General features: G+C 36.0%; 2 protein-coding genes and 1 long non-coding RNA gene across 3 annotated transcripts in view; 1 reads left to right on the top strand and 2 right to left on the bottom strand.

Moving 5' to 3' along the window:
- LOC144628303 (uncharacterized) overlaps window positions 1-4482 on the bottom strand; it is a 60013-nt gene extending 55531 nt beyond the window's left edge. The window contains exon 1 of the mRNA XM_078486387.1: window positions 4250-4482. The gene's annotated coding sequence lies outside the window, so the exon portion shown is untranslated. The remainder of the gene's footprint in view (window positions 1-4249) is intronic.
- LOC144628844 (uncharacterized) lies at window positions 505-4251 on the bottom strand. Its single transcript, XM_078486950.1, has 5 exons — window positions 3857-4251; window positions 2214-2452; window positions 1699-1834; window positions 957-1109; window positions 505-566 (listed from the first exon to the last, which is right to left on the bottom strand). The coding sequence occupies exons 1-5, from the start codon at window positions 4185-4187 to the stop codon at window positions 505-507; spliced, it is 921 nt and encodes a 306-aa protein (XP_078343076.1). The 5' UTR covers window positions 4188-4251.
- Window positions 4483-10538: 6056 nt separating the features above from the next.
- Window positions 10539-12588, top strand: LOC144628410 (uncharacterized). The gene is made up of 2 exons (XR_013566241.1): window positions 10539-10749; window positions 12307-12588. It is a non-coding gene; the product is annotated as an uncharacterized LOC144628410 (long non-coding RNA).
- The last annotated feature ends 1175 nt before the right edge of the window (window positions 12589-13763 follow it).

The raw sequence follows: 13763 nt of genomic DNA, 5'->3' as shown, positions 1-13763 counted from the left end.
GCGAAGACGTGTGTAGACTGCCAACTGTGAAGATCGACCAGTTTTTTCTGGACCAACATTGTAAAGGCGGAAAGTGTTAATATATAAGGTGTGATTAAAAATCGTTCAACTTACCCAAATTATCAGGAATATGTCTATTGTGAAAGATAATTTACAATTTTAAGACAAACGGATGCAAAAGTTTAATGTTATCCCAAGAAAAAATAACACCAAACAGTCAAAGTCTGCCTCAGTATTCGTAAAAAATGCTTACCTTTAATGATCACGTGACAGATCATGTGACTTTAAAAAGAAGCAAATAGACTTAAGTTGTGTCTAGAATACGATTTAAGATATTATAAAGCTTTTTGAATTTTTTTGTTATTTTTTCCGGGTTCTTTTTCAACAGTTCAGCCTTAGCCTCGTTTCCATGCTAAGAGAAAACTTTTAAAGGCTCCCAAGTCCACAAGCTACCACTGATCAATTGCTATCAGGCATTTTCTGACTATTTACCACTCTATCTTACTAAAAATCACCATTTGGGTTATTTCCCCCAGATGATGCCGACCAACCTACTGGCTCATGGACTATAAGGAAACAATAACGAAACAATATTAAAGGAAGTAGATAAGATATTTAAATTACAATGGATACGAGAAGGCGGGAAAGCAAAGGAAATTTGCTCTTGGTCATCTATCCCCCTGCCTGAACTAAAGTACATGTTGCACTTTTCGAAACATGAAAAACCTCAGATACATTCATTTACTAACAAAACAAAACAAAAATGGTATTGCTTTTCAACAATCACACTTAGTGCAGCCTCGCATTAGTATACATCGGAATTGATTCTGATCTTTTGATGAGCTTGCTCGTACTAAGAGATGAAGGAAGGAGGAAAGGAAGAAAGGATACATGGTTAAAAATATATCAGTATGGTATAGAAAATAGAATATAAAAAAACTTTAGCATTTTCAAACTGTTGTAGTACTGAACGTATGTCATAGCAAACATAAAAAGAGATGTAACCTTTATTGTGCCAGTCAACGATGCTGTTAGCTTTGTTTCCATTGAAGAAGCCCTAGGAGTTATCGATGACGAAAAGCTTGGAACAGTTGGCGCTTCTACGGGACCTATCAGTGAAATTAGATAATTACGTGAATTCCTGCGCATGAGCAGAAGATACAAGTGTAAATTAAAGCAGGGCGAAGCACGAGCGCAAGCATAAACGTAAATATGTACAAGGAAAGAAAATCTTTACTAGTTATTATAAGTATTTGTTTGCGCCGTTGCGTCGTCCACGTAGTCAGTCAGTAACGGGAAGCACAAGTTTCTCGCTGCGCACGCTCGACGAAACGAGCGACTCGCGAAACGCCACGCACTTCTTGATGTTTTACTGCCGCCCACTTTTATTGTTTTCAAAACAAATCAAAATCGATCCCGCAAATGAACTTTCATTAATCGCCCATTTCTTCAAGCTTGCGCAGTAAGGAACGAAGACTCAAGTTACGAAAATGATAGTGAGGCAGTCACAAACTTGTCAGCGTCCGCCATATTGGATTCTCCCCATTCAATGTTGAAAGGTATGTGTTAAGTTACTACGCCTGTGTATGTTACTTTGTGCTTATTTTAAAACACGCGTAAGAACGCCCTTGGGCTTATGCTCCAGTGTGCCCTAAGCGCGAGCTAGCTAGAAATTAATTTTCACTTTCATTTACTTACAAGTAATGGTTCCTTCCAGTTTGAATAACAGACAGCCTTTCGGTTTCCTAGTAGCCCAAGGCCACCGACGGCAGCTGAAGCCCAGATTGATGACTTGTCCTTGAAAAATGTCGGTTATTGACTCGACATATTTGACCTGTTTCAGAAGATTAAAACAAATTTTATCATCAAATTGAAGTGTGTCGCGGATTTTAGCGAAATTTAGAAAAAAGAAAATGGCAACTAATTGACCAATAATCCACCAATCAAATGTCTAATGTATTGAGTTCACTTGCCGATCCAATATTATACACTTACTGGATTCGTCCGAGCCCAATATCGAAAGATATTTAAGTCTCGACTTCAATTATGTCTTTTCATATAGGGCTCTAACGAATGCAGCACAATTAATGTGTAAAATAGACCAGAACATTTTAAAACAGACTGGTGAAAAGTTTTAAGCTATTGTAATAGGAAAGAACAAGCTTATTAAGTCCTGTATTACCATGAGAATCTCAAATAATAACTACTCTCACCTTTATAAAATAGTCACCGTCCCTACGACCCAATTTAAAAATGTCCCTTGTTTTATCAGTGTGTCGTCCAAGCGGAACCTTTTTACCAGAACAACCAATGTACCAAGACGAACTGATGATTATAGCACAGGATAGCTGACCATTATTAAGAATTATTTTCCTCCACTCTCCATCAGCTTTAAGCGTGTATAATCCGTGTTCTTCCTGTTCATCATCAAATAAGACTTTCACCTGACAGCCTATTTTTTTTAAAGGAAAAAACGACAAAGATAAATAATTGAAAAGAAATAAATGATCATTTCAAAAATTAGTTGAATAAAAAAGCCCACCCAAGTTTGGGATTTTCCAAAGCTGCCGGGAGAAGCTGGTTGGTGGAAAAAGTTATAATTAACGAGCTGGTCTTATTTAACACCAGTATAAACCTCAGAAAAATAAGGGGAAATACATTAGAGGCCAAGAATAAGTAAGAATGGTCAAACCTGGACAAGGTAATGAAACAGATTTTATTGAAGCCAAACATGATTCAGGTTCAGGCCAATTTCTATGTAGACGTTGTATTACATGTATATTCGGAAATCATCTCTGTTCCTTGCGTAGCGGAAATCATTTTTATCATTTAAATGAATTTTTTTTTGCTTGAGTAAGCATATTATTGTTTAAAAACATTTACGTCAATCTCTTTGTTTCAACAGCGAATAGGTTTCTGGTTTTTGCTATTCTAAAATTAGCCACCGTTGAGTTATAATTATATGCTATGTAATTAGTCCGACGACTGTCAGTTTTAAATACAGTACATTCGAGGCTTTACCAATCTACCTATCTACCATTCCTTCTGAAATATTTTGAGTGTACATAAGCTGACAGGCTCTTATAAAGAGCACTTAAATTGTTCCGTGCAGTCGGTAAAATGCATTTTACGTTTCTGGAAAGCGAAACTTGACCAACAGCCCTTTTGATTTTCAGTTTCTTAATATTCCAAGATCATGTATAGGAGCTACGTCATGGCTGATGTAGCTAGGAAGAAATTGGACCTATAGTTCTGCGTTCGTAATCTTAATATATAGCCACTACGTTTTGGTAAATTGATTTGGTTAATTTTTAGGCCATTTATTTAAAATTATCCTTTGATCTGAAGGTGATTTAACTTGCTATCGCAAACAATTCGTGACGTGAAAGCTCCCTCAAAAATTAACAAATTTGCAAACGGAATTGTTTCGTCGAACTCTTAAACTTAAACTTGTCTTTGCATGAGGCTGTGGATAAATTCGGACTGATTTGGCCTAACGGCTGCAGTCGGTCCTGTGTTGGTGCTATCTGATACCTTGAAATTGTAATTTATGTCTTTCTTAACTGGATAAGTGTGCGAATAAATATTGTTCGATTATTCGAAAGGTATTGATGGAAGCAACATGATTTAGCGTTCATTGGTCGTCTTGGTCATTCAGTGGTTACAACTGTTAAAATTCTGGCGATTCTTCTAAAACTGATATATGAACATATGGTTACCTCTTACTTAATAGTCTGTTATATCAATATAGCCGAATATTTCTTGGGCTAGATAACTGAGCCGAAACTTTCACCATGCCATTTGTAACGATCAATCAATCGCGTTGTTCAAATAGAACATAAATACATGTACTCACCGAGTTGGCTTCGCACATCTTGATTCCCTAGGCATCGCCATTTGTTGTTCAAAAACGTTACAGTGGCGTTGGCTTCGGAACAAGGGCACCGGTAAAGACCTTGATTTTCTGTTTCATCTGTGGTACATGATGTATTGCAGTAATTTCTATATCCACTGCTTTCTTGGTAACAAACGGACTGTGGTATGTGAAACGAATCTATGCCATCTCTCCAGTCTTTTTTTCCCCCATTTGGCCGGTCTAGAGACCTGATAATTTCGATATTTTCTGGAAACGCAGTGTCGATGTAAAATAAAAAAGTTATCAAGACCTTCGCGTGTGATATCTTCATGTCTCCAATACAAATACTGAGGCTTGACTGAGCTTTCCGGACTGATCGTTGGAATCCAGAACTAGTAAAGCTGTTATCAAGGAAGAAGGGCACCCGGCTTTCCGTTAAGTCGGTTGTCACTAGCTATCGCCTAACGGTTCAAACTCTCGCCTGACTACTTATCGCTCAAAAGTACAGTCAACAACTGACAGAGTTCGAAACATCACTGTTATTATTCATTCGTTGTGCATCAGTAATATTCTTTGTTCCAATAATACTTTCGAAACTTTCGATATTAAAATTCATTTCCGCAAGATAAATAACAAGACATGATTTATTTGCCGATAACTATTCCTGACTTAGTTTTATGAGCTCGCGTAATTCTTTTCTTCCAAATCTCTCAGAGAGTAAAAGCATATTTTGTCAGCTGATATCGCTCTTTGGAGAGTCGTTTGCGATGTAAAGAACATTCGACAGAAAGCCACAAACATGAAAGTAATGTATAACTCTTGGAAATGCCTTAGGCTATACACAGCATTTAACATTCGGGTATTTAACAATAGTGGTTGGATTTAAACAGTTTTTGTAAGAAAAAAAGTTAAATTCAAAATTTTCTGTGTAAAACGCGTTTTTAAAAAAACTCGGATGTATTTACGAGGCGCAGACACCGCACGCACAATGATCATTTATATGTGGTCTCCCATGGTTATCGAAACTGAAAGCTCGAATACAAATTACAACACGATGGTTTTCGAAAATGACCCTAACAATTACAACGACCATATAAAAAGGTGTCCCATGGTTATCCAAATATTTCCGAGAATGTCCCTAACATCTACGACGGCCTTCCAGTCTCCCTTGATTATCGTAATATTTAAAGTTTGAAGCTCGGATAAATATTACCACAAGAAGTTCTCCGAGCGTGTTCCGAATTAACGTGATTTTCCGAGCACGTTTCCGCATCAAGAAATAGTCATGTTTTTGTGACGTTAAAGGATTTTATTTCAAGACTATGAGTTCGTGCTCATTAACAGAAACAGGTAGAAATTTCGATACCAGATCTGTTGGTCCAGGGTCATTGTGTTGTGTTCTTGGGCAAGACACTTAACTGTTGCATTGCCTCCGGCTTTCAAACTAAGGTTATGGAGGCAAACTCTGTATCGCAAAGAAGGTGTCTCATAGGCGCTGGAGATTTGGTCATCATGCCACCATTTTTTTTTTTTTTTTTTTTTTTTTATATTTTTTTTTTTTTTTTTTTTTTTTTTTTTTTTTTTTCTTTTTAATTTTTAGGGCATTTAAAATTTTAAATTCGCAAAAAAAACCTTTTTATTATTATTATTATTATTATTATTATTTTGTCTAATGGGTACTGGAGAACTGTCAAGGCAACCTGACGTTACACTGTGAGGTAACTGCAATAAACTAGCATTCAATCGAAGGGTATTGGAAGCGGAGCAGGGGGAGTAGGTACAGCCCCCCCCCCCCCCCCCACCAACGAAAACTTGGAGGACTCAGCCCTATATCGTAAACGCAGCGTAAAATTGGTTTGACAAGATATTCCGTTTCCTGAGTGAGTTCAAACATCTTCTAAACTTCCTTGGAAGTCTTCGGGAAACTTCGTTTATCTTCGGAAACGTTCGTATTTTTTTTTGGGAAAACCCCCCAAAAAATTTTTCCAAAAAAAAAAACTCCCGCAATAATAGAGAAACATTTACCCCCCAACCCCCCCCCCCTCCACCACCTTTTAAAACGCTCCGCCGCCTTTGAAGGGGACGGTTTCAATACTCTTACATTGCTTCTTAATACGAAAACTGAAATTAAGTGTAAGCGCCGATGAGATATGATCCCTACAACTGGAATTAGGCTTGAATAAATTCTGCCAGCAGAATTTCGAGCATCATTCACTACTTTGGGTAGCGAACATTATGCCGGCAGAGCTCTGCATTTTCGAGCAGAATCTGAAATTTAGAATAATGGCTTTAATAGATAAATAATACAGAACCTCATTTCGTTTTAAGTGGTCATTTTAATTTTGAAGTACAGTCAACTCTCGCCTTGCGGACACACGCTATTACGGACAAAATCCAGATCCCCGGCGAAGAGGTTTGACTGGAAATGACTCCCGCTATTACGGACTCTCGCTATAACGGGCACTAAACGATGACCCGAGCGTGTCCGCTATAACGAGAGTTGACTGTACTATCTGAGGTCATTCTACAGAGTTATTTTATTTTATCTCAGTCACTGACAAGAATTGTAAGTTTTGGTCTATTATTAATCAACATTAATGCAATATTTCTGCTGGTCATTAAGCATGTTAATGTTATGTAATTTAACTAGAAATGTAGGTGAGAGAACAGGTCTAATTCTCTAGAGGCCTTAAAACACTTGCACGCATTACGTGCCTATGTTTACAGGGATCGAGTGAAATTCACTTCGCTCACTACAACTCTTTTCCAAGTTAAAAAGAAAAAAAGACGCAAAAGATCTTGTAATGCGTTTCGTATTGCATAACATAAAGATAAACGCGCATACCACCCCGCCCACGGAGTATAAACACTACAATTTTGTAGCATACAGTAAAATAAGTGAATATCGACAATCTACTACAATTTTGTTATACACAATGACTATTTACTGTAGTCAGGTCTAGGCAGCTGTACCGAGCAGAATTCGCGGAGCAGAATTTCGTTGCCCGCCGTGTGAATTAAGCACTGAGAAAACGCGGTTTTTACGAGTATTTTCGGCAGGCATCGCCAAGTATTTTGGAGCAGAATCAGTATCCAAGCCTAACTGGAATAATTTTTACCTTTTTATATTATCGGAAATAGTTTTTCAATCAACCGCTGTTTCCCGCGCTTTGCGCCAGTTGTATGGTTTGACTTCGAATTTTGACTGGTTCATTCAATTTACTGCCTTGTGATTGGCCAGATACGGTTACATTTACGAAAGTCATTATTCAAAAAACTACCTCGTGTTCAAGAAAGGAAAATGGCCACGTACAGAAGCATTCATTTGTTTTCTTTTAATAGGGAATGATCTATTTTACATGGACTGTCCATAGCCTCTCTATTTTTCAACACAAAAAAAGCGAGAGAGTCGGCTCTCGCCGTTATTTTCCCGCGCTCATCAATCAAAAAATTCGAAAAAATAGAGGGCTTTGAGCAGTCTATATTTTACATTGGTATTACAGTACATCGGCCTTCCGTCCAGAAGTAAACAATTGTAAACGATAACCGTCCTGTTTTCACTGAAAATGCCCACAAAAGTGGAGATTTCTAAAAAAAATGATTGAAAAAGTCTTAGCGTGGACAGCTGAAACGTAGCTTAAGGGCATTCATCCACTTGGTTTGATCGATGTTTCGTGCGAGATGTGCGAAAGGATGACAAAATGTCACTTTCGAAAACTGTCACAGATCTAGATTTTGCTGTTCAAACGACTGACGACATTTTCAAGCTGTTTCAAAGATCTCTCCTTCGGAGAGTTTTTCCATTGAAATTTTCCCCTTTCGTAAAGGGTGTGACTGTCATGGTTTTTCAATATTTCATGTGAAAATACAAAACGTATTAAGAAAGTCATTTTCCTAGTAAAAGCAGACAAAACAGATATGAAGTTTCCTATGCCCTTTGACATTTACTTTAGGTCCTAAACATTTACCTAGTATAAGGCAGTAAATGAGGTTTTTCATATGAAATATGTTATTTCTTCCAATACACTCTTTTTGATAAGAACGTCTAATTCTAGGCCGACCACCTAAAATATCCTTAAGAACAGTTTAAAGAATGCATTTTTTTAAAATTTTTGGTATTGCAGCAAATTCACTCCTAACCGAAATGTACAAGTTCACGTCACTGATTCATTTAGTGATGACAATGTTGGTTCCAGATTAAATTTGAATAAAGATTTTTAAAAATTTGCCACTCGCAACAACTAGGAAAAAATAAAATTCGTTCTTACCCAAATTTCAGTCTTGGGTACGTTTTTAGGATGTTCTAAAAGTTTTGACCTTTCTCGGCCTAAACGGGTTACAAAAAAGGTTCTTATAAAACAAAAAGAGCGTAACTGACTCATTTTTTGTTTTATAAATATCCTTCAATTTCGAATAAGAACTTTCTTAAAAGAAACTTTTATCAGTAGCGTTCCTTTTTGCCGATAAATGAGAGAAAAAAACACAAAGGTAACACGATAGCAAGAGTCATCTTGCAACAAATAACATTTTATTCAAATAGAAGGAATGTAGAACATAAACACATTTCTTCATAAAGTATAACGGTTGCGAAGATTTAATCGGATTAAAAAGGTACAGTTTAATTAAATTAAAACTGCAAGTCAAATTAAAGCAACGTTTTGTACGAACTCCATCTGTTTTCTTTTTTGTTCTGCTTTGCAGGATACCATTGAACAGGATTATTGTATAGCTATTGTTTTCTTTTCAATTGACATCATTCCCGCTATTATTAAATTTCTTAAGAAAGAAAAAAAGCCAGTTTTCCATCTTAAACTTAACGTTAACGAAACTCTTTCCTGTATAAGAATACTCATGCGAAAGTATATTTCATTACCTTCCATGAAGTGAGATCTTTTTAAGTCAAGTTGCCTTGATTGCCTTGGGCAAAATTTGTCTTGCATAACTGGACTACTGCAGGTTAATTTTTCCCAAAGAGTATTCACAGAAAGTAAAGATGCGAATAAGTTTAAGTTTAAATAACAGAAACGATGTGTTTTCTCACTGCGTTGCAAATGGTTGTTTTAAGGTAGCCTACCGTCATAGCTGAGAAAAAATCTAAAATTCCATTTTGCAAAATCTTTAAGAACAAACAGTACCACATGAAAGTAGTATTCAATAGCTTTTATTAAATGGTCACGCCAAAGAATTACGAACACTTTAAATGACACGAGATTTAACTTTGGGAATGAAAGGCTTCAAGGACAATTTGCAAGTTTTATAATGTAGATTTTTCAGTTTGTGTCCGGGGAATAATGTTTTTTCCTATTATTATAGTACCAAAAATAAATGTTTTGGCGTCTTATTTAAATCATAGAAGTACATCCTTTTTGGATTGTTTGTTTAAGAGCGACGCTTCTCTTTCAAACTAATTGAAAAAATCATAGAAGTGGTAATCAAAGCCATCACAAAGTACATTTAAAACCTGTATTGCTAGAAACAATATTGAAAAGTACAGTCAACACCATTTTGTGACAAAATTTGACGCCGTCATATAATCCGCCTACAAGTGGTGTTGGCTGTACACATCAATTCCATAAAAGGCCTTAAAAGTTCAAATTTTTCATAATAGAAAGAGAACATTAACATACACCTAAATTAATCATACTTCTATTCATTGTCAGCTTGAATAAACAAATGGCACAGTGGCTGTACAAGCCATGTCATTGAGCCTGTATACTTTGATAAAAAAATACAGAACCTTATTTTGTTTTAAGTAGTCATTTCAATTTTGCAGCAATGTTAGAGTTCATTTTACAGAGTTATGTTATTTTATATCTCAGTCACTGACAACAATTGTTCAGCTCGATGAACTGCTAAAATTCTCGTGCCTTTGAGCCTGCCGAGAATGACATCGTTGTAAGAATTAATTTACCATTAATTGTCTTTGTCACTAAGACAACTAGTACTAGTTGAATTATGGTTCTATTACCTTATCTTAAATAAAATCTAAATGGAGGACATTTAATTGATGTAGCCTTGAAGTGGGTTCTTTATAACCGGTTTATTCTGCCGTGATATACGTAGGCTTATTGACTTCGCTTTCATGCTATACGGCTTCAACTGTCTGGAGCTTATCTAAGTGACAAAAAGGCGAATCTTATTGGAATATTCTGTTAGTATTCTGTTGTAAGCACGTGCTGAAATATGTACTTATCTAACAGGAAATATGACCATAAAATAAGGAAGTGTCATGCAATGGGAGAACTTTACATTGATATGATCTAAATGATGTGCAATCCAAACAATTGTGAAAGCTTTCTTTGTCAGAAATCCGGCCGCTCTAATGAATTGGAAAGATAATCTTGAACCAACTGATTCCCGAAACAACACTTTTAGCAGTAAAATTGACTTTTGAAAAATCAATTATCGCAAAAGGTAAATTTTGGGCCTACTTTGGAAATTAAATAAGGTTTTATGCGCAAAATGTGCCTTTAAGTCAGCTTTTAAGGCGTTTTTTGTCATTTTGCTTTCTGAACAAGCCGGAAATTTCGCTCTGTGATTCAAGAAAAGTGTTTGCATTAGAACTGTCAAAACAGCAATTTATTTTCAATTACAACTTCATTAAACTTCAAATCCGGCCACGCGGAAATTACATAGGCATCTCTTTTGTTCTTGAAGGGATAAAAAAACGTCTCACTCAGAATTAAGCATCTCACAGCTTCGCTTGCCTACCAAGAAGGATCGCACTCAAGTCTAATCGTAGCAAGAACAGACCTATATCTCACTCATCCAAGATGAACTCCAAAGTTTTCCTCGTTTTTGCTCTTTTGATCCTTGCTGTTTCTTTTGTGCCTGAAAGTGAAGCTTTCACAGCTGGAGGAGGAGGCAACATTCCAAGAAAGCGGGAATATGAAGTAAGTTCTTTAAATTAATTACTTCTTCGATCTCGTCCATAGGTGTTTCAATAACTGATTTTCTAGAATTATGACTGATTATTTCATACTTTACTACCGAGCGTAAATTCGTTTTATCATTGACTTATAAATGCGAACTTTTTTAAGTAATAAGTCAGCGAAAAAAAGGTTCATTCTTCAAAAAAAAGCATTTAAATTTAAAGAAGTTTAAAAGGTTTAATTGAGATCAGAGGAAAATCTAATCAATTTTTGCTCAACTGATTACTCAAATTTTTATTGAGTTTTTTTCAATTACTGTTCAATTCTCTTGTTTTGTACAGCTTTAGTTGTAGTTTTATGTCACGACCTAATAAAAACTAAAATGAGGGATTTTTCTTCTCCGTTGTATTCTTCAAATTTTCCATATTGTTAAAACACTCGTTTTCACAAGATTCCACCGAAGCGGCTTTTGGGTAAAGTTAAATCATTTTGACAAGATTACAAGACAGTTTTAACCCAGTTTCTAAGAAGAATGAATCAATTTCTCAAGAATATCAAATATAACTGACTTTTTAGAAAGTTGAATTGTTTTGACCAAATTATGGTTCGTTAAGGTTTTCAGGGAGAAATTGAGTCGTTTGGAAGAGCTCTTCATAGCTGACTTTCTGAGGAGGAAGTCAAATCTATTTTGGCGAGGTTATCATTCTAAACGATTCATCCTTTAAATTCCCTTAAACGTCTGCTTATCACTAAATTGTCTTATTTTTCACACAATCACTTTTTAACAGCAATTTCTTGATAATAATCAACGTCGTATCACTGCCGATGAAAATACGCGCACTTTTTTTTCATCTAAGTGTTACTGCGCCATTCCTTACTTTCGGCTAGTACATTATTGCAAGAAACGTGTTCTACGATAAGAAGAAATTTTAAATTTTTTGTTCGTAATAAAATATTTTTACAAAACCATATACGATCTAGAGCATGGATCGCCGAAAGTGCCGAAGGTCTCAAGGGATTAATGACGGGTGCACAATTTCGTTATCATATTTATAACTGATCGGGCCGAAAATATTAATTGCGCGATCAAATTTAGGTCTTGCTTAATTATTAAATTAGTCAGGGAGCCATGTATTTTTGTTTTTTTTGTTTTTTTTGACGTACAAAATTCAGTTTCTTTAAATTGTAGTAAAGCTCGAAAGTTTATAGTTTTTTTTAAGCAGAAAACGATAAAGGGCGAAATGAAACGCAAACAGGAACAATGTTAGTTATGATTGAGAACTTGGACAAATTGGGCAACATTTTTTAATGTCCAACTTTTATTTTTATTTGTACTCAGTTTTATTTTAAATTAAAGTTTTATTCTGGGTGTGGAATGAAAAAAAGGTGTCAAGTGCGCATTCGTCAGTTGACAGGTAGCTGATCAAAGGAAATTTATTACCATAATAAATGAATTTATGCTGCTTGATTCATATCAGTCCCAGCTCCCGGCCGAGGGATTTCCGGTTATCCGGGACATTAGAGCTACCGGTACGTAATCTTTATGTTATGCCTCACAAAGTGTCTGTTTTATTTCAGCACCAGCTGGCCGGAAGAGCTTTGTGTGCGGCAGCCAGGAGTCACTGCAAGCGAGAGTTTCTTGATGACACTGAATGAGCCAATCACATGACGTGAAACTGATTTGATTCCTTACAAACAGCGAACATGTTCTCTGGAGTTCGGCCTGTTATTCGTTATTGTAAAATCGTTAACTAATATTGATAACAAAATACCATTGTAAATGATCAAAATAATAGTAATCGCAATTGTGAAAATGATGCAGGGCCCGACGAAGCCAGAAATAAACTATTTTTGAGCGCATTTCATTTGTTTATTTTTGTTCTGTTAAACGCACTCTTGATTGGGTTGTTCCCTTGTTACAAAAGCCTTCTCTAAAAATAAGTCACATTTCAGTTATGTTTAATATAAGGAAGACAAAAAAAAAAAACCAAAACCACACCAAAGAGCAATACAATTTCATTTGATTACAATCTTCCTTACTACTTCTTACTGCACGAGTACGTCCAGAAAAGTTTAAATTTACATTAAACTACTTTTACAACCCGCTTATTAAATATGGTTTTCACACTGAAATATCCCCATTTGAATACGGGGGGGGAAAAAAAAGGAAAAAAAAAAAAAAAAAAAGGGGAGGGGGAAATTTTTTTAAGGGCAACGGGGGGAAAACGTAGGGGCTTATAACCGGAATTTTACTATACTCTTAATCTTTAACTCAGAAGCGAAATTCCCTAAAATTATACCCCCTTCCCCCATTCCCAACACCACCACTGCAGAAAAATATAAGCCCCGTAAAATACATTTCGAAAATATAACCCCCGGGGGATTATTTATAGACGTTCCGGACATTTTTATAAGGAAATAATTGAAGAACAAATCCTGATCCGCATGGCTTGAGTAGTAAAAAAAGAGAGGGAACAATAAGGACATTTTAAGATGGGGGGGGGGGGGGGTGTCGAAGGGTTGTGGAACAGATATGCCGTACCACAATAAATAACTTTTTTTAACAGTTTACTCCATTAGGAAGACAATCAAACTGAAAGCCTAAGGTTAGTCCAGCCTGCTTAATCAGTCTACGGCCCATGCTGACTTATAAAACGCATTTTACGAAAGCTACCGTCCCGAGAAAAAAATCTGTTTGATTTTCAATGCAGCAACGAAGAATTTGCCGGCCGAAACCTGCATACCTGCCAACACCCTCTCTCCCCTTCCCACACAACTCTTCTTTCCATTCCAGTACTGGTTGCCTTATAATCAACATTATAAAAAGAGTAACTATTTTAAAATGACTATCGATTTTATCTTATTTAGCAGTATTTGCTAAATGATCACATTTGTTGTACCTTCGTTTTATTCGAATCATTGCACTAAGAGATTTAATATATAATAGTATGATAAAAAAGGTAAATATTCAAAACAAGTCGAAGCTTTCCGGCGATTTTCCGAAGTCATCCGAATGTTCCGAAGATGGTGCAATA

The sequence above is a fragment of the Oculina patagonica genome, chromosome 10 (genome assembly GCF_052425735.1).
Source record: "Oculina patagonica isolate OP01 chromosome 10, crgOcupat, whole genome shotgun sequence".
In the NCBI taxonomy this organism is placed as follows: domain Eukaryota; kingdom Metazoa; phylum Cnidaria; class Anthozoa; order Scleractinia; family Oculinidae; genus Oculina; species Oculina patagonica.
This window is presented reverse-complemented; position numbering and strand designations above follow the sequence as displayed.